The 25,759-nt window shown below is 41.1% G+C and overlaps 1 protein-coding gene across 1 annotated transcript in view; it reads left to right on the top strand.

Moving 5' to 3' along the window:
* The window catches only part of PCDH15 (protocadherin related 15), a 451,284-nt gene that overhangs the window by 201,979 nt on the left and 223,546 nt on the right, over positions 1-25,759 (top strand). Inside the window, exons 10-11 of the mRNA XM_063132951.1 lie at positions 12,759-12,867; positions 23,540-23,652. Coding sequence (XP_062989021.1) covers positions 12,759-12,867; positions 23,540-23,652 — 222 coding nt within the window. The remainder of the gene's footprint in view (positions 1-12,758; positions 12,868-23,539; positions 23,653-25,759) is intronic.

Below are 25,759 nucleotides of genomic sequence, written 5' to 3'. Positions count from 1 at the left end.
GAGGGAAGGAGTGGGGTGAGGTAAGGTGGCACACAGGGGGGCAAAGCCATGCAACGTAGCAAAACCTGCCCACTTTGGGCTCTGGCTCTGCTCATCATCTGATATGGCTCCACCCAGCAGTTGGCTTTATCTGGCAATATGGATGTGTGAATCAGCAAAACTTGATCTCGCTGAAGTTCTCCAAATTCCATCTTGAACCTTGTTCCGACTGTATCAGATTGTGAGCTTTGTTTTATTCTTTCCACATGAAAATCCCTGTGTATCTTCATGTACACATCAATTGTGTGCATCTTTGAAATGCACATATTCTTCTCCCCTTGATTAAAGTGTATTTGTCTGCATTTTCCAAAAGTACTTGTTTTTTCATGTGCATTTTTCAAATGTACGCATGCTGTCGAACATGTTTGGTGTGTGTGTGTGTGTTCATGAATCACAATGTAAGCTCAGGAATCTACAGACTTCGATTGCAGATTACGTCTGAGTCTGTTCAGTCTGGAGGGTGTGAACTCAATAAATCCTGATCAAAATTGAACTGAAATGATTTTCTCATACATCCCTCCCTGTCAGTCACTGCTTCTTCATAGGAAAAAGATTTTCCAACCTGCTACTAGCTGCTACTGGAACATTGTCCTACTTCAGGAATTTTGAAGTACATAAAAATGTACTTTTTACATCTTTTTTTAAGATGTATTGATTCCTGTTCTAATGTTGTTCCCCACCTCGATCCAAAGGGAGAGGTAGGTAAGAAATAAATATTATTATTATTATTATTATTATTATTATTATTATTATTAAAATGATACAAAGAAGCAGGAAACATTAGTGTTAGTGATTCCTTCCTCTCCTTGACTTACTTTTCTTTGACTCCCACCTTGGACATGGTAAGAGAATTGGTGAAAGAAGAGGTACAAGTCACTTGTGCTACTTTATAATGTTTAAACTAGCTTTTAGTAAGGGTCAAAGCAACATGGGAAGACATTGGGGCCTTTCTGTGGAATTGGCCTGTAGCAGCAACCATGCAACTGGGCCAGAAAGAAAGGGCTTTCTAGACATTATATATCTGTGCTGCAAACCAGGATTGCATAACTATTTTGGCCCTGAGCAGGACAGAAACATGATCAGGATCACGCAGGGATGGGGAGGAGGATCAAGATTGCTGTTCATTGATCCTGATCAGGATTGCTAGGTTGAAGGGAGAGGCTTTATCCTCACCCCCTCCTTTGTGATACTGATGAAGGTGTGGGAGGTTAGAGCCTCCTTCTCCTCCCAGTGATTCAAGACCACTTTTTCTCCACTGCTATTAAAACTGAGAATCTTTAATAGCAGTGGATCACTGAGGCGGGGAGACTAAAGCCTCTCCCTTTCCTGCAGACTATTGGGGGTGTTTGTGCATGAGGGTGAGTGTATCTGTGAGCATCAGTGTTTGCGTGCACATGTAGGGGTGATGCCCCCAAGTTGCCATCCATCACCGCATGCTTGGGATGTCCTTCACTTGAAACTCCACTTTATTTTTGGCCTCAATGGAGTTCTGCAACATGCACAACACACCTTATGTCTGTGAGTTAAGCTGCAGGCTGTTTCCTGAACTCTGGGAACTTTTTTGTGCATTTTCAGGAAGGATCTGCAAATTGCACAAATTACAGCTGAATTTGCACAAATTACAGCTGAATTTGCACAAATTGTGCAAATTTGGCCATCATTTGAACAAATTGCAGGACACTCCAAAAAACAAAATGTGCCAACTTCCCAGGAAACCTGCAATCTGGTTCAACTCATTACAGATCAAATCAGCTGCTGCAGCGAGAACTAAAACAAAGTCCAAGGTGGAGGGCGATCCTAGAAAAACTCATCAAACTCTTATCACCCAAACGGATTTCTCTGATATCCCTACCACATGCAGTCCTGAGGGAGAAAAAGGTTGCATACACCTGGCTTAACAGCATTGGGAGAACACACTGGCTCAGGATTACATGGTGCCAAAGCTAAGCTATTTTAAATAGTGTTCATATACATTTATTCAGTGGGCTTCTAAGTGATACTGTATGGGTGCAGATAGATTGAGCCATTCTGGGATCTGGCTGTGGAGCCCCCCTGTTCTCAACCCAACCTTTGCTGGCAATTGGTTAAGTTAAAAACAAAGAAAACAGATTCTTACAGTGCCGTCCTATGCATGTCTACTCAGAAGTAAGACCCACTGGGTTTAGTAGATGTTACTTCCATATAAATATGGATAGGATTGTAGCTGGCAACAAATTCTACATTGTATTCTGCTTACGCAATAAAATGTATGGGGGAAAAATACAATATTTAAAAGTGAATTGTTCCAAGATGTGGTAAGTTGCAATTTGGTCATTGTCAAAAGTGGTTATCTTCTGTGGTTTGCAAGATGTCAAGAAAATACATAATAGATAGACCACCAGCTGTCAACATCTTGCTGCCATTTGAGATGAAATCATGCCTGTCTTTCATTAAAAGTCTTTATACATATAGGGCCTCTCTAATATTCCTAGTATTGATCAGTCCCCCGTAGCTACTGTTGATGTGTACTGTAATTGAATTGCTCTAGTGAATATTTTCTTTAACAAATTAGGCTTATAAAAAGGTGTATCAAAAATCTGTTTTGCAAAAAACAAACTAATAAGAAATTGGGCGAGGAGGAAGAGAAGAGAAAATTAATGTGTTCAATTATTTTAATCTAATGATGTGTGCTCATATTTTCATCCTTAAATGTCATGTCCAACCATTTAGAGGTTTTGAAATGACAACATTTAGATAAGATACTTTCACAATGGTGCTTTTTCAGTGTTCTTGACGTTGAAAAGATTTTTCATCTTTCTCCCAGTGCCACTTCTCTTGAAGATAATTATATTTCCATTTGCCAAGCTATTCTGCAAACTGTTCATTAAAGGTTGTGAAAAGATACCTTCTTGCTGTATTATTGTCACAGCATTTAGAGCTTGGAATATATTATGGGTACAATTAATCTTCCCAGAATCCATGCAATTTAGGCTTTTCCTACAATGCTGAACAAATTCATGGATAACACCAAAGGAAATTGTCCTTCTGGGACTGTGAAACATTAACCACAGAAAAGGGGGAAAGTGTAAATGTAGATTTGCATATATATTTTTACTAGTAAACATAGATGGATTAGCAGGGCTATGCATGTTTAACAACATCCTTCCTTCCAATTGACCTTCCATTTGTTCCAGTTGGATATGAAGGGACAAAAATCACACGTTTATATTCTTCCATAAAGTAAACAGAACTGATGGAAGGGCCTACAGATTTCTTTTCCTTCCATGCAACAGGGCCTGGCTAGGGTGGTAAGCCCAGTGTCGAGAGCTTGAGCAGGAACTAGATTATGGAGTCTGCCGTGCAGTAAAGGAGTTGGAAAACAGAATTCATCTGTTGGACAGGCATGGGCAGAAAGCAAATCTCATCATAATGATATCAGGCCTATCTTATCCAGAGATTTGGATGGGCAATGATGATTCCTTCTGCATATCTGAGATTTGAGCATAAACAGTTTACTTATTAAGTTATTTAATAAATTCATATACTGTGTACAGTGACCCTGTTCAGACAACATACTAAGTCACAGCATTTTGAACTAAACATTACGGCTTAGTGTGTCATGTGAACCATGACTTAGCATGTTGTGTGAATCATTCCTAACCATGGTAGCTGCATGAACACAGTTTAAACACACTCACTAACCATTTGCTGCAAAAGGGTTAGCGGCCTAATCATGGCTTAGTGTGTTGTCTGAACAAGCCCTATATCTAAAAGCCATCCCTAAGTATTTTACAGAATTAGAGATTAAAATATATCAAAATGCTATGAATACATCAGGGCATAATAGCTTACAAGGGTTAGCTTTTGACCCTAAGGGACAAAACAAGCTACAAATGATGTTAATTGCATGGAAGCACACAGTTCTTTTTACTGCAAATAGCTGCTATGAACCCTCCACACCAAGAAAATCTGCAACAAGCAGAGAGGGAAATTTAACCTTTTAAAACAAAAAAAACCCCTCCAAGCTGCTATTTGCACTGGAAGGGAAGCACCCATTGAAGCATCGTTCCTTGAGCTAATGTCAGCTTTGAGGGTAGAGTGTGGGATTTTCATTCAGATGATGCCGGGGGAAAGAATTACATCCCTCTTTCCCATGTGCAACTGTCCCAAACCTGCTCTCCCTGCTCCATGTGGTGACTTTTTAAATTTTTAAAGGCATGAACGTTAGTTGAATATCACATGTGATTTGGCCCTAAGTAGTCATTTCTCTCTGAATAATAATATTATTAATAATACATTTATTTCTTACCCGCCTCTCCATTTGGATTGAGGCAGGGAACAACAGTAAGCATAAAATACATAAAATACTGATTAAAAACATAGTATACATTGTTAAAACATCCTAAAAACATCCTAAAAGCATACTAAATGCGCCCTAAAATTCCACTGGATAGATAAGTTTTTTATAGTTTTCTTAAATGCTAAAAGACTGTTAAGTTGACGAATCTCCTCTGGCAGGCCATTCCACAGTCTGGGAACAGCAGAAGGCAAGGTCCTCTGGGTAATACCTGTCAGCCTAATTTTGTCTGGCTGAAGGAAATTCTTCCCAGAGGACCTGAATGTGTGGGGCAGATTGTACGAGAGAAGGTGATCCTGCAGGTAGCCTGGGCCCAAACCATGTAGGGCTTTAAGGTGATACTAACACTTATTGACAGCCAGTGAAGTGATGAGAATGACATGTTCAAAGCAATGACTTAACTACTCTGTAGGATTATGCTGCTCAACATGGATGAAGGAGTGGGATGAGGAGTGGGATGGAGAAGAAAAAGAGGATTTGATGGTAAAAGGCCTACAGGTTCAAGGAAGCAATATTACTATTCCATGTTTCACAGGCTTTAATTGCTTATGAACTAAATTATTTTGCTTCTATCTCCAATTTTTTCCATCTTCACTGTAGAGAAGCACATAGATGGTATTGCTTGTCTACGCTAAGCTCTTATGAAGGTCCCATGGCTGATGAGCTTTCCAGCTAAAGGCAAGCTGGGCAGCAGTGTCCACCAAAGCAGGATCTACACTACTGCTTTAAAATGGTTTATAACAGTAGTTACAACTGTTGGGGGCCCAGGACACACGCCATAGGCAGTTTTCAAAGAGCCATATCCTTCTTGTTGTTGATCTGACCTAGTGCAAACTAAGAAAGGAAGAACCAGCCATTTTAAACTCACCTAAATTCTCCCAAAATCACTTTGAAGCTTGTTTTGGTTGTTCCCATTCCCCCCCAGCTCATTTGAATGGGAAAAGTGCACATTTATGTGCGCGTTTTTCAAAGTGTGGATTCCCCCCCCCCCTCCATTGACTAAGGCTGAAAACGCAATTTATTTATTTTTGAAAAACATGCATTTCAAAGTGGGCGTCTCCTTTGAAAAGCATTTTCTGAACATGATTGAAAATTTGGGAACATGTCTTAAAAGGGGTGGGTGGGTTCTGCTCACGTTCAGAATTGTGACCGGGACATGTTCATATGATTTGCAAACAGAATCAAAATTGTCTCACATCCCCAGGGCAAACCAAACATTGCAACAGGGATTGGGGTAAGGTGATCAAGGCAAACGGGACACCGCTGCATGTACTATGCTACCTTGTCTTTGCTACTCCTGCTTTGGCTGCTAAAATTGAAGTGTAGGTGGGCATGAAGCAAACACTCCCGTTTCTCGTTTATTTATAGGCTTGGATGTCGACATTTGAACTTCTAATCATTTGCATAAATAATGAAAGGAAATCAGTTTCTTATAACCAACTTTATAATGTCAGTGGCATTTCCTGAGGTGAATGCTGAATGCTGGATGTGACTGCGTGTCTGCATTATTTATTGTCAGTTGAGGAGTTAGCATGCTGTCAGTTAAAATGACAAGGACATTACTGGGTACAGAAGTTCCTTTAGAATTCACAATCACTCTATACAGTTCTCCCTCCCCACCCTATGCAAACTACACTATTATCGTGCAATTTTTATAACAACCAAGGGATTTTCTAACCTCTTGGCAGAGAGATTTCTAGATAGTTAACTCAAATACTTTCCCTTCTCTTAACCTTTCTAATGGATTGGCAGACGCAGGTCAAGAGGAAATGGCAGGAGGCTCTGTTTAACAGCACTACATTACTCCCTTTGTAGTAGAGCAGCAGGTGGCTGTTCATTGGTGCCGAATGCTCTGAGAGGCATTGTTACGTTTTAAATTAAACATTTTCAGTGAAACTTTTTGGACATGATCCATCCAAAGTTGAGTATTTTTTAAATGTGGCTGATTGCAGTGGGAAGAGTTAAGCACTTGCAAAAACATCTCCAGTGGTCCCACTGCAACCAATTACATTAAAAAAATAACTTTGGCTGAACTGTGCCTTTTCCCCCTTTTATATACATACCTGTTCAATCTCAAAATGGTTATTAAAAACACCAACCCACCACCATAGCTGTTTTTTGTTTTGTTTTTTTATGATAGAGGGCCAGTCAGATTTTATATTGGACTACTAGCATAGCATTTCCAGCTGCATGAATTCTCAGAGGATGCAAGAATCTTATTTCTGCACTAAAGATCCTTAAAGATCCAGCAAGGTGTGTTCATTTGATTATGTTTTAGGAGACCCAGGTTCTAATCCCCACTCAGCTATGAAACTCACTGGGTATTTTGTGCAGTTAAAATAAGAGCTTCAAGCTAAAGCATACTGCTATTTTTTGTGGTAGCTCACACTCGTTTCTCTTAAAATATAGCTATATAGAGAAACTGTACTCAAATATCCCAATGTATTTAATTTGGGTTTTGAGAAAAGAGCATGATGATGACACCTGTCACCGCAATTGGACATTCAGGACTGATAAAAGGAAGTAGTACTTCACACAGCGCATAGTTAAGCTGTGGCATCCACTTCCACAAGATGTAGTGATGGCCACTTGCTTGCATGGCTTTAAAGGTGGCTTAGACAAATCCATAGAGGATAAGGCTATCAGTGGGTACTAGCCATTGCGGCCATATTTTACCTTGCGTATCCGAGGCAGTATACCACTGAATACCAGTTGCTAGGAAACAGAAGCAGGAGGATGTTGGTGGGCTCGTATCAAGCTTCTGAGCTTTCCATACAAGGGATGGGGAACCTGCACCTGATACAGCCTACGTTGGTTCCTTCTTTCCAGTCAAAAAGAAGGAACAGGAATTGGCATGTATTACATTGTTTATGTGAGGAAAGCTATTTTTCCCCAATGGGAAAAAAAAGTGCAAGAAACCATTAAAATTTTGTTTGTTGCAATATTCCTGACCACTCTCATATGAGAGTAAGCCCTACTATTTTAAATGGCTTCTGAGCATGTGAAGCATATGTAACTGAATAATATTCTTGTACGATTGCCATAGTAGCCAAGACCAATGTAATGCTGTTTGTCACAGTTCAGTCCTACCCAGAAATGGACCTAGGGTCTCCTAAGAGTAGGAGAGGGAGCAGGTCAGAAACACTAAAGAGTCTGCTGTTTGCAGAATGCTTGTATGTTGACATTCCAGCCATAGGACCAGAGGTCTTCACACTGGCTGCCTGGGCTCCTGGGCAGATTTTGGATCCCTCCTCATCACCCTCAGGGCTACAGAAACAGAAGAGGCAGTGAGCCAGGCGGAAGCTTCAGGGCCACTGGTAAAATAGCCAGCTAGCTGCACAAGACTACTTGTGCAAAGGGGAAAGCCCATGTAGGCACCTATCTGGATCAGGGCATGGATGACATCCAGGAAAGGGTAGAGTTTCCACTCCTGTATAGGTTCTCAGCCTGAGCCAGACCATTGCTGAAGCACCAGATACCTTGGGGCTTTCTGGCAAGTCCCAAGTGCTTGTTTGTGGCCAGCTAGCTATCATGTTCATACCTGCAAGCAGTAGGGGCTGGTGGCTCCAATGTCCAATCTCCCACTGCCTACACACCTCTCCAAGATGGGGGAATGGACATGTGTGCTGATGGACATGTGCGCTGCTCATCATGTGAGGATAGTAATGTGAAGTGACGGAAGGCCTTCCATATCACTTAATATCAGCTCAAATGCACTGTTTCTCGGTGCGCCTGCTCAGATGACGCACTGAGCCATAGTTAGGCTGCTAACCCTTTTGCAGCAAATGGTTATTAAGCATGTCTAAAGTGTGATTATGTAGCCACCATGGTTAGGAATGGTTGTCACAACACACTAAGCAATGGCTAAGCCATAATGTTTAGCTCAAAATCTTAACCACCATGGCTTAACATGTCGTCTGAACAGGGTCAATGTGCCATTGACCTGTGTGACCAACCAGATATAGAGTAATTATGTAATCATGAATGTGTGAACAAGTCCCACAGTTCCACATTGGAAATGCAGCCCTTTGGCCCTAAAACGTTGCATCCCGGAGGTTGCTTATTCAATTCCTCCCTGTCAAGACTGGGCATATCCATAACATCCTTTAAAGATGTAGACTTCCCATATTGAGAGAGAGAAATGATAGAAGAGTACATTCCGCTCCAGAAAAGTACTCACCACTGCCTTCCTCCCTCTTTTTTCTCATTCTTTGTATTGTCCCCCTTCTAAAATTGTATTAATTATTATTTTTTCTTATATAACAGCTATTTAGACATCAATTGTTAGGTGAATTATCACTTTTTGGTTACAATTTAAGAATAAATAAATACACCACTGAGGGGTGTGTGTGTGTGTGTGTGTGTGTGTGTGTGTGTTTAATAAAATCAAGATGGCACTTATATATGACATCAGTGGAATCTGTTGAATGCAGAAACTTGCACATTGCCTTCATTGTTCTGTTGAATGAGTGCCAAACTCATTAAAGGTGTGTGTGTATATATAAGTGCAGTCTTGAAAGACAAACATGTGCCCCCCTCCCAAATATGTTCTTTTTCTTTGCATTTCATCTGCCTATTCGCTTATACCAATAAATAGGTCACAAAATTTGTTTTCTGGCTGATAAGTAATTAAAAGAAACTGTGTCTTTTAAGTATGTAACATACATTTCAGACAGTGGGCATGTTTAGACAAGTCGTTATCCTGGGGATCGCCCCGGGATCATCCCTCTGCATCCACATGATGCACAGGGGATCCCAGGGGCAGGGATTCCTCCCTTTCCCCGGGATAATAGGGATGTCTTTAATCCCAACTTTTCCTGTGGTCTCAGAATCGTCCCAAGACCGTGGGACATGTGGGCAGCCCCACATGAGTAAACGTGAGGAGCTAGGAACCGGGCATGGGGCACAGAGCTCTTCAGGAGCTCCATGCCCATTGGGGGTGGGAGGGGGGAGGGGGATCTTTTTTTAAAAAAAATACCTTATCAATGGAGCGCTTCAATAAAAAATGGCAGGCGCAACATCCTCCTTCCTCCCACGACGTCGTGCGCTGTGTGTGGACTGAGGCAGAGGATCTCACGAACAGAATACCGTGAGATCCTCCCCCCTCCATCCCTGAATGCCAGGAAGTCTAGACATGCCCTGTGTAATCCCAAAGCAAAGCAACATGCAAGAAATAGATGTATTGCTGCATAAAGTTATGTGTACTGGGAGCTTGAGCTCCTCAATTTTAAATTGGCATAATCATATGGCTTAATTCTGTCCATTTATTTATTTATTTGGTTAATAATAAAAAAATCCAGGAGAAAGGAGCCATTTAGGTCAGCATCTGTTCTAAACAGACGTGTTTAATGAAAGACCAATCATATTGATTTCAATGGTTTTGTTATTCTGTTTTAGATTTGTGCTAAATAACATTTTTAAGGTGAACTTATAAATGATATCAATAATAATAATAATATCTTTTTTTAAAAAAAATACACCTCCAAATCCCCCAATAAAATTTAAATATTGTTGTGATAGAGGTTTGAAATCTGCTAAGTTATAGCATATGGGTTCCAACGTAGCACCTCTAAATAAACACTTCACAGTTTATCTTCCTGTCATGTTATGTGACAAGTATATAATGCCAAACTCAGGAGAAACCTGCTATTTAAAATGGTTTGGTTTCCTCACTTTCCATTTTTGAAATTGATGGCTCATTTTGCATACAGGCATTGAATAACACCAACCCTTTCAGGGGGGGAAATGTGCATAAAACTCATGGGTTTTAAATCTTTCTTAAAGCCATTCCTTCTTGCGGCTGTTCTGCTGCATTTTGACAGTAGCCTATATGTATTGCAACACTGGGATTACAGTTAAAATAACTTCAGATTTAGAGCCTGTATTTTTTTAAAATCTGTCATATGTACCACTTCATAAAATAAGGAGAAGTATAACCACAAATCCGATATGTAAAAAAGAAAGTCTACCCGTCCATAAATGACCCTCTCACATGGCTGATAGAAAAGTTAGTTTTTTAAATATAAATTTTCAGGAAGATGGTAGGCGTGGTTATACACGTAGATGATGAGGACTGGATAAGCCAATTAAACCCATTCTTATCTCCACTGTTGCTCAGTGCAAAATGAAAACTGATCTGAATGTTTGAGTTGAAGTTGGTTGAAAACTGGCACAGGGAGATTAGCCTTTGGGGGGGGGGGGGAATTGAACCGATATCCTGGATGTTTGGCCAACAGCATCCAGTGTTTGCACTCTAAAATCAGGGGTATACTCTGTAGAATTGGAATGGGAGATAGGTAATTGGCCCATAGGGAAATGCACCCACCAAGTATAATGTCTCTACTAGGCTAAAAAAGCCATCAGTTTTGACTGCTGGTGCTATGCCTCTCCTGTTACCTTTGTTGGATCTCAGTCAGGAAAGACTTCTCAGGTTGGAGCTGGAACTTGGAAGGAGTAGAAACTGTAGAAGAAAGAGGGACACCACTTCAAAGACAGAGGGCCTTTTCAACTGGCTGTGCTTTCCCAGTATGTCCCAGGCATCATTATTGTGATGTATTTTGGCCCAGGGGCGTGACATGACTGGACTGAATGAGAGAAAAGTCTGTTTTCTCTCTGTTCTGCTGTGGTGGCTCAGGCTCAGTCCTGAGGCAGTCTATGGGGCAAATCCATCTCGAAAGCCAAAGGGCGGGCAGAGGTCAGAAGCACAGGCAGACAATATAGTACAAGCACAGTCCAAGAAACGGGCTTATTTAGAATCCAGGGGTCTGCAGCACAAGAGATCAGTCCAATGAAGCAAGGTCAGGAAAGCTAGGGTGCAAATTACCAGGAGCTGAAATAAAAGTGTTGTATCAGCAAGCAGCCAGGCCACAGCTAGACCTAAGGTTTATCCTGGGATCATCCAGGGTTCTATCCTGCCTGAGCACTGGATCCCCTGTGTGTCACCTAGATGAACAGGTTTGACACTTGGATGATCCAGGGATAAACCTTAGGTCTAGCTATGGCCCCAGTCTCAATTCTGAGGTTATAAATTGAAGCCCCAGCCAGGATACAGGTACAGCACATCAAAGGCTACTGGAAGAAGTCTTCCTCCTAAAGAAGGCCCAACTCAGGACATCATTTACTCAAAAGAAGCCTTCCTTTGCAAGCAGGCCCCCCTTCTCAAAGGGATTCTTCTGGCTTGCTTCTTGAGATCCCATAACCCTTAGGGGCTAGGGGGTCGTTCAGCCTCTGTCTCAGAGGCAGTGTTTCCCTCCTATTGCAGGGAAGGATGTGTGGCCATCTCTCCCAAGGCTCCTCCTGATCTTCAGGCATGGGCTGCTCCTTGATGTTTTTTTGTCTCTGGGAGCTCTAGCCAGGATCCTCCTCTGAAAAGGATTCCTGCTTTACACTCTCCAGTCAATGCAGTAAAGGGAGAGACTTGGTGGAGGGTCTCACTTCTCAGCTGCTCATGAGTTGTCCACACATTGTGGTGCATTGGAACTGGGTAAAGGCTTGAGCACGGCAAGGAGTAATTGGTTCCAGGCACACCTCAAGATCCTCCATGGTCTCCTTAAGAAGTGACAGGCATTTGGGACACACAAAGTATTTCGTCAGCTAGAATGAGTTAACTGCTGCACCTCAAGAATGATAACTTTGTGCAGCAAATGTCAAACTGCATCATCATCTGCCTTGACCTATGGTTCCTCACAATTCATATCCAACAGTTTCAAGTTCTACCCAGCGGACAGGCTGAACAAACAGAACTTAGGCCCCTGTCCTCTTATGCCAAACTATAGAAAATGATTGCTACAGTTGTGGACTGTTTTCACTCAGTTCTGCTTTATTTCTTTTTCGTCTCCCTGTTAGGAAAGACTTCAGTATTGTTAATTTGGTATTGAAATATGTATATTATCATACTTGACAGCCAGGGTGGGGTGGGGTGGGGGGTTCAAACAAACCTCATCACAAGCATGTGTTATGGGGTTACAGGCCATATGGGCTGGTTCCACAAACCCACACCCATTGGCCATGTGCTCATCAGCTGCTTGTTGGATGACTGTGAGCCCAGACCTTGTGCATTTTCAATATATGCATGTAGAGAGCCACCTCCAGCCTGGTGCATGGAGAAGCTTTACATGAATATATCTGTATGCGACGTAGTGTGACTCCGATACGCCTTCAACATTCCCACTGGGTTTAATAAATTGGGACCGCTCCTGAATTGTTAGTTTTTTAAAAATATTTTGTTCACATAAACAGTTCAAAAATATGTGTTTGTACAACTGTCTTGCTTGTGTCCACATCAGGACAGTATTTAGTAGGCGATACACACAGTTATATGAGCAAATATTAAGTAGCCTTCTTTGTAAGTATTCTGTTGTAATGTGTCTAACTTTCATTCTAGGCACGTGTGAACCCAATCAATGTCACACCACCAATACAAGCTATAGATCAGGACCGAAACATCCAGCCTCCTTCTGATCGGCCAGGAATCCTCTATTCCATCTTAGTTGGTTAGTATTTGATAATCTTACTATCTTTCACAAAGACTGTATTAGCAGCAGGCAGGCATGAATTAAGTGGGGAGTAGAAACCTAATAACTGATTCATGCTGAGCCTAGTCTGATGGTTGGTATTGTTCTAGGCAAGTATTTTATTGTTTTGTTTCTTATTGTGGTTGTTTATTCCAAATGGGATTGCTACTGCTTGAAGATTTAGCTTTCTTTCGAAGTTTTCTGCCTGAGATAATGAAACAAGTGCATTAAATGAATCCAAGGAAATGCTTATCCACATTCTTAGATTCTACTTCACTGTGTTTGACTGACATAAGGAATGGGGAGAAAAATAATAAGTTTAAACAAAAGTAAAAGCTTGTAGATTGATAGCTCAGTGGTATATTTGAATGTACAATGCAATTTTCACATTGGGAAAGCAAGTCAAAGCAGTGGACATGAAAACTGAGATGGGTCTATCCTGTTTGAGATGTGCACTGCCTCATCCTGGAACGATATGAATCAGCCTTTACATTATACTCTTCAGTTGCCATTCTTTCTTCTGAGCTTAGAGAAAAGTAGGTTTTAAGTGTTCATAGGGTTTGGGACCATAGCTCAGTAAAATAGAACTTAAGCTTTGCATCCAGAAGATCCCAAGTTCAAACCTTGGCATTTCCAGTCAGAAGAAAGTGAAAGAATGTTGAAAGTGACAGGAAAGTCCCTGGAGAGCCTCTTTCAGTCAGGGCCAAATGGGGCTGTCCCTACCATGAGGCAGAGTGAAGCAGTCACCTCAGACAGCATATTTGGGGTGTTATCAAGGGGCTGCAAATTGTTAGTTATTTACTTTGTTGATACTGTATTTCTACTGCCATGGAGGGAAGAGATGCTTATGGCAGTTTCTGTCATATGTTCCAAAATAATTAACCTAACTTTCTGTACTATTTAACTTGACTTGGGTGGGTGGGGACAGAAGTGGCTGCTCTACCTCAGGCAGCAAAATGTCTTGGGCCTGCCCTGGGGCCAAAGCAGATATTACTTTAAAGATGCAACTAGCAGCTATGTCTAAATCAAGTTTCCCATGTTGTACTGTTTACATCCTGAACAACTGTGAACAACTAATTTGTTCCTAAAACAATTTAAACACATTGATTTGAAATTAAATAGAGACTATAAGATCTAGGAGTGTAAAATCTTTGTCATGCCATCCCACGCCCTTTGGACTATCTGTTCAGAGACAGGATGGATGTGTGCACAACTGTGAAATGTTTGCTTAACTCTCTTTGTACACATTCAAAGACATGAAGCAAACCCACTTACTTGAAGGGCTGAGAACCCTACAGAAGCAAGACCAGAAAGTTCTGACCAGATCAGTGTTACTTCATGAGATGGAAACTAAATGAAAATGTCCATGTTGTTTTGGTCAGTAGAGTCATCAATATTCACAATTTGAAAACTAGGTAGAATACAGAACTCAGGTAGTTAGAGGGCATAAAAAAGTACAAGATTGCTTAAGTGGGCTCTGTAGATATTCCTAAAGAGAGGCAGGATGGTGTGACTTTGAACTTAGTACTTGTGATATTTTGCCAATCCCTTGCTCCGCTAGGAAGCTCATATTGATCATATAAATATAAATAAGTGATTTATTGTATTTTATTTTAATCTCAAAAGTGAGATAGATTTCCCCAAGCATTATTCTTTGACATACAGAATTGATCAAGAGTTAGTCCTACTTAGAATGGACCCACTGAAATCAATGAAACATAAATTAATTTTAGTCCCATTGATGACAATGGGTCTAGTCCATGTATGACTAAGTTTGGATCCAACTTACTGTGTATGATGGAGGTGGTGGCTCTCCCGATCGCAGTCCCAAACTCTATGTACAACACCACACTGGCTCTATATATGCATGTCTAGAATTGCACCTTTACTGTATACATTATATAAAAGCAAGATAAATTTTAATATTAGTTTATGGTTATAATTGCCATTCTTATGGTGGTTACAATTGTCACATGCTAACCTACTCTTCTGGAGCTTTCATCATACAGCAACTCACAATATTATTTTGTGAGTCTTCTAATCCAAAACAGCTATTAACAAACAGAATACCCCCATTTGAGCAGATGAGCAGATCATCAACACCCAGATCTTTCCTACATCATCTTAATTCACCCTTGATGAGCCTCCAAAAATGTAGCTTCCAAGTAGGAAAAATGGTCTAATTAAGGAATTGTGGTTACTTAAGAAGTACAATAACATTGGAAATGAAGCTTCTGTAGCACCAGTGGGAATCACAGTCACATTCCGTGGACGTACTCAGAGAGAGCAGTCTCAGTACATGAAGGCAGCCGAAGCAGTAAAATAAATAAAAATGGAACTATTAAACATAGCACGATACCTTGTGAAGATAAAATGAAGAGGCTGACAGAAGGTGACCAACTAGTATTTCAGTGGTTCTTGTTAAAAACGTTATGTTTGGTTTTAGATCCTTGGGTTTATTTCCTTGCCAGACTGTTCATCTGGTGAAGTAGATTGACTGCTTGTATGGCTGAAGCCGGGATTATTTATGATTTAGTTTAATTTGTAGTTCCGCTTTATCACCGTGTCTTAAGTGTTATATGGGAGGAATGAGGACTCTATTAGTGCATTGTTATGCTATTTGCATTGTTATGCTATTTGCCTGATTGTCCTAAACTCAGGCTATCAATGCTTCTAGTCATGATGGTGATATATTACCTGTAGTATCAAAGGAACTATGCCCACCATTACCAGATGCTGGGAAAGACAAGCATGAGGGTGTTGTTGCACTCATCTCGTGTTTGTGGGCTTCCCATAGGCATCATCGGCTCCAATGGGAACAGAATGCTAGACTAGATAGTCCTTTGGTCTGATCCAGAAAGGCTCTTCTTATGTTCTTAATTGTCAAAACCTGTTAAGAGCCCATTCGGGGTTTAGGAGAATTTATAGCACTGTATTAGGCTTGCTCTGGTAATGAGCTACAAATCCGATTCCTCCCAAGATCCACCAATAACAGGCAGTAGCCCCAAACCACTGATTTTCACAAAGTTGTTTTGATGAGCTAAAGCGGCATCTGGGCTGCACTTCCTTTTATCAGAGCGTTCCAATAGGTTTCTCTGCCTCAGGAGATGAACATTTAAACGTGTGGAGAAGATTAAGGCTCCCTCCTATCCTTACTGAGCAATTTGTGTAATTATATCCCTAAGTGACTCAAGGATGATTTTGTGATCTATTTCATCTTTCTCACGACATATCCAGTTGCCCTGTAAAAACCCATTTCTTCTCTCTTTTAACACCTTCAGAATTTGCTTCTCTATCTCATTTCTACATATTAGTTAAACCCCTGTTGCTATTCAACTATCACATATCCTGATTGCTATAATATCATTGTCTGTCATATTTTACTAAGAATAACAGGAAGGAAAATGGAGATGAACAGACAGTTCATTATATTAGAGGTACATTTTATAGAGCAGAAACATTTCAGACTTCTCAGCCCATTTGATGCACTAATTATGGTTGGTTTAGTGTGTGTTCACAATTCGTCCAACAGCTGGAAAATCTTCCACACAGAGCAGCCCCATGAAGGAAATAACATCTGTCCAGCTGTGTCCATTGTTACAAGTGCCACCTCTCAGAAGCAATTTGCGTGGGTGCAGTGGCAACCAATTTCAGCCATTACGCTTGTGTGGAACTGCCGCTGGAAAGTGGCACCTGTTGGCTTTGTGGTTTTCTAGAACTCTTTTAAAAATAATTTTTAACACCTAGAAATCACTATGTAACACGGAGCATGACAAAACATGACCAAAAATGCGAAAAATTAAATGAACGGATAAACAAAAGATCAACACTTTTCAAAGCTATTTGTCATGTCTAGCCCTGCTCCCCACCCACCCCGTTTTGGAAGAAGGTGTTTCAGGTAATCAATCAGGATCAGACTCTGAGGTAGAGGAGTTGGCCCCAGACGCAGGCCAGCCTGTACCAGTGGGGGACAGAGCTCTCAAGCTTTCTCCTCCAGCTGGTCATGATCTCTCTGCAGAGCTTTTCTCGTCAAGGGCAAATCATACAGAGGCAGTGGGAAGCCAACATTCTTCTGAAGGAGAAGCCACCGACATGCTAATTGATCCTAGGGTCCGGGGCAGAATAAAACGCATGGAATGGAAGGAAGGTGAGAGAAAGTCAGCCTGGCTTGCGTCGCATCTGAAGCTTCCTTAGAACTAACCTCTCTGAAGTTAACGCTTTGTGGGAAAAGGCTTTCCGTTTTCCTTGAAATGACAATTATCTCGCTTAGTTTGCATAGTTTTGCCTAGGGAGAACTTTCCAAAAGGTTAGACCCTCTTCAGGTGGGAAGAGATGTTTATTGCTTAAATAAAGCTTTGTGGATTACTTAGCAGGCCTCATTTTTTGTCTCCTAAGAAGGTAGGAGGTTTTTTTTTTTAAGAAACACGACACTATTCATAACAGACTCATATAATTGTAATACATGTTAAAGATGAAAAAGAACATAGGATAGGAAGCTGCCTATGCAAGGCCATATTATTCCCTCCTCAAGCCCTGTTTCGTTAACTGCAGGGGTGGGCAGAAAGTAGCATCATCAGATGAGCGTTTTATAGCACGCTCGTTACTGGGCATTCACGAATTTTCAAAGGTCCCTCTCATGACACCATCCGCTCCCTGCGTGCCTCCCACTGGTTTCCCACTCCTTCTGCCATTTTGTTTTGTAGTAAAATAGTCCAAACAAAATGAGACCCTTGTGAGTTATAACTAAATTGGTTGCCATTTCCTGCTGCGTGCAGAGAGGTTTTGCTATAAAACACCCACTAGAGGGCGCTGTCCCACTACACTGAATGGGACATGTGGTTGCAGCTTGTTACCCCTTTCTCTCCTGTGTGATTCTTCTCATCCCTATAGCGGAAGAGCAGCAGGAAGCAAGAGCAACGGTAAGGAAACTTGATCCGTCCCCTCCACCTGATGTCACCTAGATCTCCAAAAGGTTTGGACTTCAACTCCTAGCCATCCTGACCATTGACCATGCTGGCAGGGGCTTCTGGGAGCCGAAGTCCAAAACATCTCTAGAGCTACCTTCTGCCCACCCCTGGTCTACTGTAAGTGGCAGTGGCTCTTCAGGGTCTCAAACAAAGCTAATTCCCATCATTAGCTACCTGATCCTGTTAACTGCCTGTGGTTGGACTTGCGATGTTCCACATGCAAAGCATATGTTTTCTCACACTAAGCTATGGGCCCCTATATAGGGTACTCAGATATCAACAGGTCTTCAAGTTGCAGACTACTAACTGAAAGTTTATGGGAGAGTTTCGATACACTGTTAATTTGCCCCATCCTTTCTGAGCCAGGGCTCGTCCACATGGATGCTTTGCCCCTGGATTGCTTCGGAGTGGCGGCTGCGTCGTGTAGATCATGTGCCGCCACTCCGAAGCAATCCAGGGGCAAAGCCCCGAAGCTCCACACTAAAGAAGTCGGGGATTTACCCTGACTTTTTTAGATTGTTGCAAGGCTTTGCGCTTCTGTGGAGCCTTGTTAAGGAAAAATAAATAAAATTTAAAAGGGGGTTGGAAATCCCACCAGGGAGGAATCACCCCATTCCTCCTCCCTTGTTCCCTCCCCCCCCCAAAGGAAAGGAAAGGAACCTCTCATGCAAGCACTGAGTCATCACTGACTCTTGGAGGGATGCCAGCTTTTGCTGACGTTTTCTCGGCAGGCCTTATAGCGGGGTGGTTTGCCGTTGCCTTCCCCGGCCGTTATTACCTTTCCCCCAGCTAACTGGGTACTCATTTTACCGACCTCGGGAGGATGGAAGGCTGAGTTGACCTGAGCCGGCTGCCTGAAACCAGCTTCCACTGGGATTGAACTCAGGGCGTGGGGAGAGTTTCAGCTGCAGAAACTGCTGCTTTAATGCGATCCTTCGCATTTACAGCTAACCAAAAACAAAAACACGTCAGCCCGATTTTCTCATTAACCCCCCCACTAACCAGCATGGATGCTCCCAGGCGCCCCAGGACCAGCCTCGTGAGCGCTCGGTTGGGCGGGAATGGTGGTGGCAACTGCAAACCCTCAACTGCACTCCTTCCCATGTAGATGCTGGGAAAGAGCATCAATGTGGCTGTGCCCCGGCTCGCGCCGCTGGGCACAGCGTTATCGAAGTCATATAGATGACGGCCCAGTCTCTTTTCCTACGTTTTGATTTGCTTTCAGATATTTTCTATATGATTTTCTTGCTGCTGTCAGTCAGCAAAAAACAAAAGGGGGTGCTGAATATTTATGGGTGAGACCTTTTGTTCTGTTGTGTACATAATTAAAAAGACACATGCTGGTTCTGTATTAATTGTAATTTAAACTTTTCATTAAAAAATCGCCATTTCCAAAAAATAAAATGTTATTTTGCACCAACCAAAATCACCTTTAGATGCCTGACTGTACCAACCATTAGCCATCTCCCCTGTCGTAAATCTTATGAATGCTACACAGTATTCGGCACCACTGTGAAGCCATTTTGTAGCCATTTTCTCTAACATGTAATGCTGTAGGAAATTGTGATCATGTCATAAATAAGAAATGACACATTTGGTCTGAAATGCTTATGTAGAAGTCCCTGTTTCATTTGGACATCACTATTTTTATGCCAAGGGGATTCCTTTTTGAAGAGAGATCTCTTAGAAAATATTTTTTTATTCTCAGTATTTACATCCATGCACCCCAACTAGCTTTTTAACAACCAAAGCCGATGCATGTTTACTTAGAAGTAAGTCCAAAGTAAGTTTGCATATGGTTGCAGCTTATATGTATAGCATTATAGCCAGATAAATGCAAGGAGAAATCCACTTGTGCCGTGGAATTTTTCTGTCCCACTTTGGCTCATTCCCGTTGCATCTCTGTGTGTATCCCCAGAAAGCCTCTCCTGAGGGTTGGGGGACCCACAGGAAAGACCCAGGATGTGGCATAGAAGCAGGCAGTGAAAGAAGTGTCCTGTTCTGAACTTGAGTGGGAAGCCACTCAACAGACACCTCAGTATGGCTTAGGCAGGTAGGATCCCACAGTAGGGCCTGGGTTAGCTCTTAACACAACATGCTTCAGTGACGGTGGTGCTCAAAGGAGGCTTTGATCCCCTTCTTTCTCAAGGAATGTTGTCTCTGGGAGTTTAGTTTGTGGGTTTCTGACTTCAAGGCCTCTGGCTGACAGGCTCAGGTTTTGAATCAGGGATTGGGGATGTGTTCCATAGCCAGCACTAGCTGGTTCTGCCCCCTCTATGTCAGAGTCCTTGGCTGTTGCTCTGGGTCGGGATCATTACACGGGTTGGATTAGCAAAAATTGGGTAGAGAGAGTTGCATGAATGGAGTTTCACTTAACATTCTTGTAATTTTCTTCTGAGATTTTTTTTTTAAAAAAATACCATTTGTAAATGTTGGTAGAAATAATTGTTTTTTTTTACTTCACCAGTTCCATTAATTTTACTACAAGGTAGAGCTTTATCATTTCAAAACAAGCCTTTATAATGATCAAGTCCTTGGGTTTGCCGTAACTGCCAAGATGGTAATCCAGATTGAAAGATTCATCAGTCATTATGGAAAGAGAAGAGGATATAGGAGGTTCCCCCTGTGAATAGTTAACAATGAAGATTAATTTAAATTAAAACCAACAACTGTTAGATAGACTTATCTCTACTCTTTCAGATGTCCCTTTCTTTCTATAGCTGCATGTATGGAACTATTCTAAACAACGATTTGCTGGCATCACAACACGCCATTCCAAATTTATAGAGTAGCCTTCCCCCCTCTGTGTTTTAGCTACCAGACTTACAGAATAATTGACTTTATGCCTTCGCTTGTATAATAGAATACAGCTGCTCTATTCCCTTTTCCTTTCTTCCTCTTCTTCAATAGCTTCATAGTTGCTATGTATTGCATAGCATTGCTTTCATGCTATGATCTGACAAAGACAATCAGGGCTCATTTTAGTGTACACTGTGGATTTCTCTAGTTTTTTCAGGGTTAGCCATCTCCGCTCTCTGCAGTCCTTCAAAAGAGAGGAAGGGAGGAAGGAAGATGAGTGGCAAATCTCTTGTCAGGTCAGATTTTCATACCACAGCCCAATCTCCTGCAATCTACAGTAGCATTTTGCCTTCTAAAACACACCATTTTCTTAAATGAATCCTGTTTATTGCAAATATTTGCTTCTCATTAAAGTAAAACTAATAAAGAGAGATGATGATGATGATGATGATGATGACGATGATGATGATTAATAACAACAACAAAATGTAGGATAATACCAATGAGTGCAAAACACAAAAGGAAAGTAAGCATCCATTCTTTTATTTATTACATTTCTATACCACCCAATAGCCAAAGCTCTCTGAGTGGGTCACAAAAATTAAAACCAGCAGTACAGCATAAAAACAATATAAAATATAAAAGCTTATAACAGTACAGCCAGAACAAAACCTAGCAGCAATGCAGAGATTTAAAACACAATAGCAAACTTAAAACAGCTGAGCTCAAATGCTAAAATTCCTGGGAAAATAAAAAGATCTTCACCTAGTGCCAGAAAGACTACCATGTTAATATTTCAATGTAACAATTCTATATTACGTTGAAATACTACACCCTTCTAAAGCTCACTTCATTCTGTATTGGCTTTGCATTCCCAGCTTATCATATACAGTTTCATATACTCTCTTTTCCTGTGTTCGTAGTTAGAAGCAACATTCTAGAGTTGCTTTAGGTGTTCTGATGCTGCGCAGAAACAGCGGTGTGAGTGGCTGCCTACTCTTCTGCATGCTCATACACAAGCCCACAGTGGGCCTTGAATTGGATGACCTGAGGATTTCAGGCAGGGATTTACCTTGGGAGAACAACCTAGCTCTGGACAAAGGTAGAAATTGCAAAGGGATCCACCTCACCAGTTAAAGAAGGCCTCTTACAATAATCAGCCATAGCAGGTCAGGTGATATCGCTGAGTTCCCTTCTTGACTACAGAATCAGGAGCCAGATCTTATGCCAGCAATATGTCAGGTCAGAAATACTGCTTTAACGTTCTGCCTTCCTGGGAAATGCACTAGCTGACTTTGCGTTGCGCCTGTGCATCTTCCAGGGAAACGTAAAGGTTGTATTTCATGATGTTGTGCAGGAACAGACAGTATATATAACCAAAATCAATGGGGTTATTTGGCACAAATAAAATGTAGTTAATCCAAACATATTTATTGGAGTGATGTTACACTTACTATGCCTAGAATCTGTTGAGCAGCAAATGTTTGATTATCAATCCAATCTCAGCAGTCTCTGCTGTCATTTTGCAACTTTTATGGAAGACCCTAGTTTGAAAATACCATGAAAATAACTCTTTTTGTGTATGTGTGTGCATTGGAAGGAGGCATTCCTCTGTTCTGGGCGTGGGTGATCTCTAGGCGGAGATCCCTAGCACAGCATGGGATATAATTGTTAAAACCCGTAAGTGCTGCTGCATTGGGAGAGATGGGGAATGCAGTTGAAAAGTAATGGCTGTAAGCAAATAGTCCTAGGAACTTGTTTCCTACAGGGAAGAAGTGAGATTGTTTGGAGGTTTTTTCCTCTCTCTTTCTTTTACATTTCAAATAGGTGTCATTGTTATTTCTGTTTCCATCCAGAATTGTTAGCTATATTTTTTTTCCTGAGTAGAAATATAGATGCACAGAGCAATAACATTTTCCTACACTTTTCCTGTGCCTAATCTTCCAGATACTGGAAATGCAATGCAATTCTTTGTTGTAAGGGACAAACCTTGAATTTAGCACAGGGATAAGAATATTTCAGGAACATTCCAGGAATGCCAGGAATGCCAGTGATGATGCAGAGATTTCCAAGTTCAAACCCTGGCATTTATTGAGGTGTACATGATAGAGGTGTACATGATGTTAATGTACATAATTATGTATGATCTGGAAAATGTGGATAGGGGGACATTTTTCTCCCTCTCTCAAAATACTAGAATCCTGGGTCATCCCATGAAGCTGATTGGTGGGAAATTCAGGAAGTACTTCTTCACGCTGCACGTAGTTAAACTATGGAATTTACTACCACAACATGTAGTGATGGCCACCACATGAGACTGCTTTAAAAGGGGGATTAGATAAATTCCTAGAGGAGAAGACTATCAATGGCTCTGGCTACTAGTCCTGATAGCTATGTGTGAACTCTGGTAGCACAGGCAATAAGCCTATGTACACCAGTTGCTGAGAAACATGAGCAGAAGGGTGATGTTGCACCCATGTCTTGCTTGTGGATTCATGGTCAACAGCTGGTTGGTCACTGTGTGAACTAGATGGCCCCTTGGTCAGATCTTTTTATGTTCTGATGCTCTTACATTTGCTTGCTTGTTTGTTTAATATTAAATATTGTACCACTTAGGCTGGAACAGGGATTGGCATTATATGGGGGGAAATGTTTGCTGGGGCATCCCAAACTTATTAAAATGGTGATAAGGTACAGAAAAAAGTATTACTTGTATTCAGGTTTGTCAAGTATGCATACTTCATTTTTATTTTATTTTTTACCCAATGGAATTAGTTTTGTTCTGTTATTGTCGAATGAAGTAAATGCATTGTTAAATAAAGTTGTCTTTTTCTATACCGATCCTCCACCTCAATTATCTGTTCAAACCTCACTGTCTTTTACAGGGACTCCTGAGGATTATTCGCAGTATTTCAGTATGAATGTTACGACTGCTAAACTCAGCCTCCTAAAGCCAATAAACAGGGATTTGCACCAGAAATTTGATTTGGTTATTAAGGTAATTTCAACTGAATTCTCATTTCCATGCATTTGTATATAGCTAAGTAGCAGAGTCCATGGAGGTTGTGATGACACTTTTCTGGTCAGCTTATAAACAAATTTTGTCAGCTTATAAATAAACAAGAATTGTCAGCTTATAAGCAAATTTTCTTCTCATCAAAAGGTGATCCTATAAAAATATTGATTAATAATTTGTGCATAATGTAATGATATATCGTTAGTAACTGGTCTATATCACTGCAGTAAGTGCTTTTACAATAATGCTGACTGAGGGTCAGGGGAAAAGGAGTTGTGTACTTGGCACTTAGGTCCATCCCAGAAAAAAGTATCTGGAAGATAATGCTACCAGTTGCATGTGGTGAGCCTTATATCCCAAACGATGCATGTTTACTCAGAAGAAAGTAGCAGGATTAGTGCTGCACTGAATCCTGCCATCTCTTTTCAAGAACTTTTTATCTTCCTGCAAAAGAGGCTTTTTTTTCCTGCCTCTTTCGTAGGTGGGTGGGGGGGATTTCTGAGAATTTTCTCCGTGTGGAGGAGGACAGCATTTCCATATACCTTTTTAAGTGTAGCCAGTTGTTGAGGGGTCTGTTTTCTATTTTTTAAAAACAACAATGACAACAACAGTGCTGGCACATGGAGGAGCCCGGTAGTTCTTCCTGGATGCCTGTTGGAGTCCATGTGACTTCTCCCTCTCTAAAAGGTATTCAGGAAGAGCTCCCAGGCTCCTGCAAATGCCAGGGATGTTTTTAAAAAAAAAAATAGAAAAAAGACCCCTGGAGGACTGCCTACACTTTAAAAGCTATGTAGAAACCTTGTCCCCCTCCCCAAGGAGAAAATTCTCCAAAATACTCACCTCTCCCAGTTTCTTTTGCCAGAGTTTTTGTCCCTTCCCCACGCCATGAAATGCCGAAAGTAGAACAATCAAATTTTTCAGCACAGAACTAAGCAGGATTTCAGACTTAGCTACAATTAACTTATTCTGGTTTGTGCCTGAAATATTCAGAGTCATATTTAATGTTTAAAATACTTCAATATGTTTGCTTAAATATTGCTAGTCAGTATTCTGTTAGGGGCTTTAAAGTGATTCTGAGGGCTTACATGTTCCTAACGTTGTGCTTGTTGATGTTGTCTTTAAGGGGGGCTTTAAAATCATGACACCCACATTTTCTCTGAAGCATGCCTGACTGTAATACAATTAACATAGTCTACAGCTTTTTAGACTTTGTTTTTCTGAGTGTTATACATTCGATTTTCTGAGGAAGAGTGTATGGGCTTTAAAAACTGCAATATTTTAGGAAACTAATTAGCAAGTGAAAATAATAAATTCTGCAGATCAACGTAGGTTACAAGCCCCAGCCATCCAGATGTGTTGGATTACAACTCCTAGCATGCTGGGGAAGGTTGTGATACACTCTTACATGGGAGTAGATTCTATTGAATTTGTTGGAAATTATTTTGAGTAAACTTGCCCAGGATTGCAGCATCAAGCAGCCACTTCTCCCATGAGACAATGCTTTTTGTGTTATCTGTACAAAAACGAATCCAAACTGCCATAAAAATTGGTGCTTTTTGACAAGACCCAGAAATCTAGCTTACTGACAACTTGGCAGTGAAACAGTCCAAGGCAACTTCCTTTTCCCCCCAGTCCACCAGTCCCATGAGAAACCATATCTTGAATGCAACCATCACTGTGTAGTGGAAATAACTATTTCCTGTGTCCATTCATAGAATAGAAGAAATTAACATACTCAGTGGTGGAAAGGTGGGATATAAAAGGAACAAACAAATAAATAAATGCATTAGTAGCTGTTGATCACTGTAAACCAACTTTCCCCAACCTACAGATGTTTTGGGACTTCACCTCCCATCAGCACCTGCCAGTATGGCCAATGGTTAAGAATGCTGGGGGTTGCATTCCAAAACATCTGGAAAGCATCAGGTTGGGAAGGCTGTTGCAGAGAGCCATACATAAGTGATTATCCATCCAGGCCATTGATTGAGTAAATTTCTTCATGAAATAATTTCTTTTCATTCTTTCTTTCATTGGAATGTCTAAAGCATACATGGGTGGTGGTTAATGAAAATGCTTCCACACAGTTGCA

This window comes from Elgaria multicarinata, chromosome 8 (assembly GCF_023053635.1).
Source record: "Elgaria multicarinata webbii isolate HBS135686 ecotype San Diego chromosome 8, rElgMul1.1.pri, whole genome shotgun sequence".
NCBI lineage: Eukaryota > Metazoa > Chordata > Lepidosauria > Squamata > Anguidae > Elgaria > Elgaria multicarinata.
This window is presented reverse-complemented; position numbering and strand designations above follow the sequence as displayed.